The 5,693-nt window shown below is 34.5% G+C and overlaps 1 protein-coding gene across 1 annotated transcript; it reads right to left on the reverse strand.

Moving 5' to 3' along the window:
* Positions 1-1,691: 1,691 nt before the first annotated feature.
* LOC134231624 (E3 ubiquitin-protein ligase TRIM71-like) lies at positions 1,692-3,365 on the reverse strand. The gene has a single exon (XM_062713608.1). The coding sequence runs from the start codon at positions 3,363-3,365 to the stop codon at positions 1,692-1,694; it is 1,674 nt and encodes a 557-aa protein (XP_062569592.1).
* Positions 3,366-5,693: the final 2,328 nt, after the last annotated feature.

Consider the following 5,693-nt stretch of genomic DNA (forward strand, 5'->3'; position numbering starts at 1 on the left):
ATAGGTTTGCAGCACTTTTCACAAACTACATATGGTGTTGAAAAGGATTATAAAATAAACTAAGATTTTTAACTTGGTTATGCCCTTGCAATATTGAAATTTATAGATGACCTCTACACTGCAAGTATAATTGCCAAAATCATGTAACATCAACATTATATGACAAGTCTAAATAAAAAATCTAAATGTCTCTAACATGTAGATTTAAACCACATTACATTTTTTTATATCAGTGAATTCCTAAAAAGATTCGCCCATCCTAATAAAGTATGTATTTTTTATCTTAAAAAATCGCCGATATTTCCATTTGTAACCTTAACTGTGCTACGATGGCCTCTGATAGAACAAGATTGTCATCAGGACCAGCAGGAACAAAGAGAAAAAGAAACAATATTTATGTTCATGTGATGGAATCTCAGAAAACAACTTTCATTACATAATCCAACGTCGTTAAGAATTGCTATTGTTACGTTTTACCATTTGCTAAGAGGCTTTTGAACTGTAAAGTACTGAGTAACTAAATGAAGAACTGTATGAAGTAATTTGTTTCATATTCATAATTATTGAACTGAGTGATTTAAAAAGTTCATTGAAGTTTTAAACATTATTTCACATTCCTGTTTGTTTTTTTTTTTAACAGTGTCCCATATAAAAAAAATTAATGATCTGTCTTCATATTTTCGTACATCTTTTAAGGCAAATTTTTTAGCTTCAATATTGTAAATCATAATCTAAATGTTTTTCTTGGTTGTATAGGTTTATTGGTCAGATAGTATTATATTATTATAAGGAAGTTACAAGCATTATTCTACTTTAGGCGTCTTTTAGTGGCGTATTTTTTTTTCAGGCGTTATGTACTTTTCCGAAAATAGCTTCATTGCATTTTTCATCTCAAACTTTTCAAACTTCTGCTCAATTCCTCTTGGTATCGCCCGGAATCTGCATATCATGATTTTGGTAGTAGATAAATAATGCAAAGAATCTCTTCTCCAAGTATGGCTATATAATATTAGGGCGGAGCATTTCGTAGAGGAGACGTCAAACAATCGCAAGCTATCAATAAAACATTTGGAGGAAATGAATCTATTATCGGTACTCGACTGGATAAAATGACAAATTCTTGCGGTGTATTGCATTGAGAATTAGCTGGCAGATCAAATATTAAATGAGCAAGTGCCCCACATTCTGACATTCAATTTTTGATTTTCCATGCAAACAAAGTACTCAGTTGTCGTCTTCTGTTGAAAAAATATTATACCTCTATAAATACATTTAGTTGAAAAGTAGTGTCACAGGTGGTGAAAAGTCCAGTCTCAACCGGGACTCGATCCCAGGGCGTCTGGCGTACCGTGCCAGTGCTCTAACCCACTAAGCTAAATTGCGAATTGTGGTTTTGATGAAGTGGATTTATTGTCGTTTTGTTATCCTTGCTTCTTGTGGAAATCGTATGCTTGTGATCGTTCATTCACCTTAGTTTTCCCAAAATTATGAAGTTTTATGAAATATGCTGTATCTACGTAACACGTCAAAACTAACGAAAATACACGAAAACAGAATTGAATTTGTTACAGCAATAAATACATCAATTGCTTTCTTTCCCATCTCAGAGCATAAATGGCATTTCAAATCATGAATTTCATCTAAGCATTGCTTATATAATATACATGTAAAATTACTTTTAAGTTTTTAAATTATGACAAATACTGAAACACTTTCACAAAACCGCTGATACGTTCTACCACCCACAGTTTGTCAGACGAGTCAATGGAGATCCCACGTGGTTTCGTTATCATGTCCTTTGTAAGAATGAAGGAGAGGAATTCACCATCTTGGCTGATAAGGTGTACACTGTTATTGGCGTTGTCTGCGATGAGGATATGACCAAGGCTGTCAGTAGCCACACCAATCGGTTTAAATTCGTCTTTGCTTTCTCTGACTTTTCCATCATATATGAACCGAAAATTACCAGACTTGTTCAGCACGACAACTTTACCATCATTTATACTCCAATCAGAAATACAGATGTCACCGTTGATATTCTCAGAAACAAAGCATGGATTAATCGAAAGCCCCTCTCTGATAAGGTTCATCTCGAACACCTGGATCTTCCTCCCACTGCTGCTGTACCTTTCCACTCTTTTATACATAGTAACAAGGATATCACCTGACCTTGTACAACAAAGTCCTCTTGGTCGATGACCAGTACTCGTAAGTTTTGTTTTCTGTTTATCGAGCGATTGTCGATAGATTGCACTATCCTTATAGTCAGAGTAAATCAGACTTCCGTCTGGCATCACAGCCAGACCAGATGGTTCATGATAAATGGGAATGAAAGTATCTAGCAATGTCCCCAACTTGTCTATCAGTGATATATTACAACCACGTCCACTGATGTAAGCTTTGTCATCAAGACAACTTACGTGATATAACTCCGACCTACCAGTATTTTTTTCGCAAATTTTTCTAGCATATCCCAATACTTTTTTAAAAGGTTGTTTACTGCCTGCAGAACAAGTCGCGTCTGAAAGTTGTAAGCTGATATCGCGTGAAGTTTGAAAGCGTACACGGCCTGTAATGAAATTGCCAAACTGATATTTATTTTGAAATTTGTCGATCAGGCCTACTGTAAATGAAGGCATAACAACATCTATTTTACTAGGCAATTTCAGCTGTTTGAAAGCCTCAGGATTTTGCTTTCGGTACAGTAAAAGGTCGGCAGGGTGAATTGACTCTGTGAGAGTTTCAAATTTTCCAATCAGTCGATCTAGGTTTTCTTCAAAACGCTCAGCATCTGCTTTATATTCAGATATTTCCTTTAAATTTTTTTGCTCATCTTTCTTAGATTCACACAAAGCTTCTTTTAAAATACCTCTGATAAGATCTATAAATTCCTGAGCTTGATTCTTCATTTTATCTCTTACATTCTCGTGATTTGTCTTCATTTCAATTTCCCCATTTTTGAGATAGTTTATTCTTTCTCGGATTTCAGACTTCCATTGTGCTTTCATTTTATACAATTCTTCTATGGTTTCAGCCTTTTGCTTTTCGTAAAGGTCCTGTATCTTCCCAATAGCGTGCTTAACATGCACATCCTGGATGCACTTTTCGCAAACAGGGACTTGACAATCTTCGCAACATGCCTCGTATTCTTTAGATGAATGAATTTCACACATTTTGACCTGATATGTTTGATGAGATCTCTCGCGGAGGCGGATAATGCTGTGTCCTAAGGGAACATTGCTTTTGATATGGAAGATTTTGCAGCGAGGGCACATTTCATCTCTGCATGGAACACAGAGAAAGACAGCAGACGCCTCTTCACAGTATTGGCATCGAATAGCATCAGCGGATTGCAATTGATACATTATAAGGTAATCTAAAAAAAAAGTGAAACAGAAAAAAATACAGTTAATGTTATTAATTCGTTTCTGGTTTGAAAATTATTAAGTAGATATCTTTCATTTTAATCATTTCTAAACAAATTTGGAGAAAAAAATAAATACCCGATAGTTGCCAAGGCCTTTAATATATCTTACTCCCTATTTTCTTCAAATATACTAGTTGTAATGAGTGGCCGCTTCCACTTTTACCTGGGATCTTGTTTAATAACCATGAAGTACTAATTCAAATGGACTAACAATACTTCTGTTTTGACTTTTTGTTTCGCTAAATATCAATCTACTGACAGGATTACTTAATTCATACATTTGAACAATCATAGTCTGATCATGAATTGACATGTATTAAAGGAAAATAATGTATAATTGTATATATGTAAAAAGTCCTTTGTATAACTCTATACACAGGGTTTCCACAATGGGTTTTACCATGGAGGTCGACCATGGTTAATGTATGTGTGTCATGGTTGAACGAGCTGTGCAATGGTCAAAATCGGAAGCCTCCGTGATATTTAATTTTTGTCATTCAGAGTGTTTATCTTTCCATATGTAAAAACACGGAAATTGTTCATTTGATTAATCTTCGAGACATTAAAGATATAAACACTGCACTTTAACTATAAGTAAGATAATCAAAGAATATGAATACCGGTACGTTATAATTTCTTGGATTCTTTTATTTATTTGAATGCGTAATTTGGTTAATATGTGTACATGTTGTTCTGCATCTTTTTGATGCCATCTTATACATGATTGAAATGTTCATTTGTTTTACCTACGTGAACCGGATTGAAGTTGAAACCATTTTGAACAAGCAAATTCAAAGAATTGTGGTCCCCCGCTTTCGGTATCTTTGGGGGCAAGATATCATTTTTAGGGTCAAGGTCAATAGGTCAAAGTTTTTGGTATCCCATGAAAGGTCTTGTCATAAAGAATACATATATTTAAAGTATGATGCCTCAGTTTCCACCGTTTAAAAGTTGTGACCAAGGTAAACGTTTTTAAAAAGTAGTTAAAACTCCAAGGTCAAGGTCAAAGGTCAAAGTTCTTGGCATGCAAGCAAAGTTCTTCTCACAAGGATTACATACGTGAAGTACGAAAGCCCTAGCCCTTACTGTTTTAAAGTTATGGTCAAGGTTAAAGTTTTTTTCAGAAGTATGTATATCTCCAAGGTCGAAGTCCAAAGGTCAAAGTTGTTGGTATCCAATGAAAGGCGTTGCTTCAAAAAATACATGTGTGAAATATAAAAGTCCTTGTATCTACCGTGCAAAAGTTGTGACCAAGGTTATAATTTTTTAAAAAGTAGTTAAAACTCCAAGGTCAAAATTCTTGGTATCCAATGAAAGATCATCTTACAAGAATAAAATATGTGAAGTAGAAAAGCCCTAGCCCTTACAGTTAAAAAATAATGGTCAAGGGTATAGTTTTTTCATAAGTAAGTAAATTTTTAAAGTCAAGGTCAAAAGGTCAAAGTTGTTTGTATTCCTTAAAAGTTCTTCTCACAAAGAATAAATATGTTAAATATGAAAGTCCTAGTACCTACCATTCAAAAGTTATGGCCAAAGTAAAATGTTGGAATTTTTTAATGAAAATAGTTGAAACTCCAAGGTCAAGGTCAAAAGGTCAAAATTTTTTGGTACCCAAAGAGAGGTCTTATTACAAGGAATACACATAGGAAATATGAAAATTATAGCTCCACTAAATCAAAAGTTATGGACAAGGTTAAAGTTTTTGTGACGGACGGACAGACTGACGGACCGACAGACGGACAGACGAATGAGATTTAATGTCCCCTCGCTTTCGCGAAAGCGGGGGACAAAAACTAGTTTTAAACCTTAAACCAAGACCCGAACCAGTTTATGTGCAACAAATTCGCCCTAAGTTACTTTCTGGAAAGGTTCCAGTTAAATTTACCCAGTCCATTTAAAAATATGCACTGAAACTGAAACTGAAATCTTGTTTATCGAAAAATCAGTCAATCGCATATATCACGTTTTTGTTTCAAAAATTTAAATCTCCAAGAGTGTATTATGCTGAATTATTCATATGTATACTACATGTATTTATAGGTGTGATTAGATCTTTTAATGTTGTTCTTATACCCCTGCTTGAGAGGGGGGATTGTAATCGTTATGTCGTATATTTTGGGTTTTCCATAACAAAACATGGAAACTGTCATAACATTCATATGGGAGGCGGGAATGTCATTTATTGAGTTCATTGCTCACAATACCTGTAGTTTTCAATGAAATTACATTTAGGAAGACCATTTAAAGACTTCCTGACTAAAAAGTT

This window comes from Saccostrea cucullata, unplaced genomic scaffold, assembly GCF_032062105.1.
Source record: "Saccostrea cucullata isolate Sc308-1 unplaced genomic scaffold, CSIRO_AGI_Scuc_v1 ctg7813, whole genome shotgun sequence".
In the NCBI taxonomy this organism is placed as follows: domain Eukaryota; kingdom Metazoa; phylum Mollusca; class Bivalvia; order Ostreida; family Ostreidae; genus Saccostrea; species Saccostrea cuccullata.

What these genes read in the sequence shown, in the direction of transcription:
- LOC134231624 (XM_062713608.1), bottom strand. Translation starts at nt 3,365, where the DNA reads ATGTATCAATTGCAATCCGCTGATGCTATTCGATGCCAATACTGTGAA.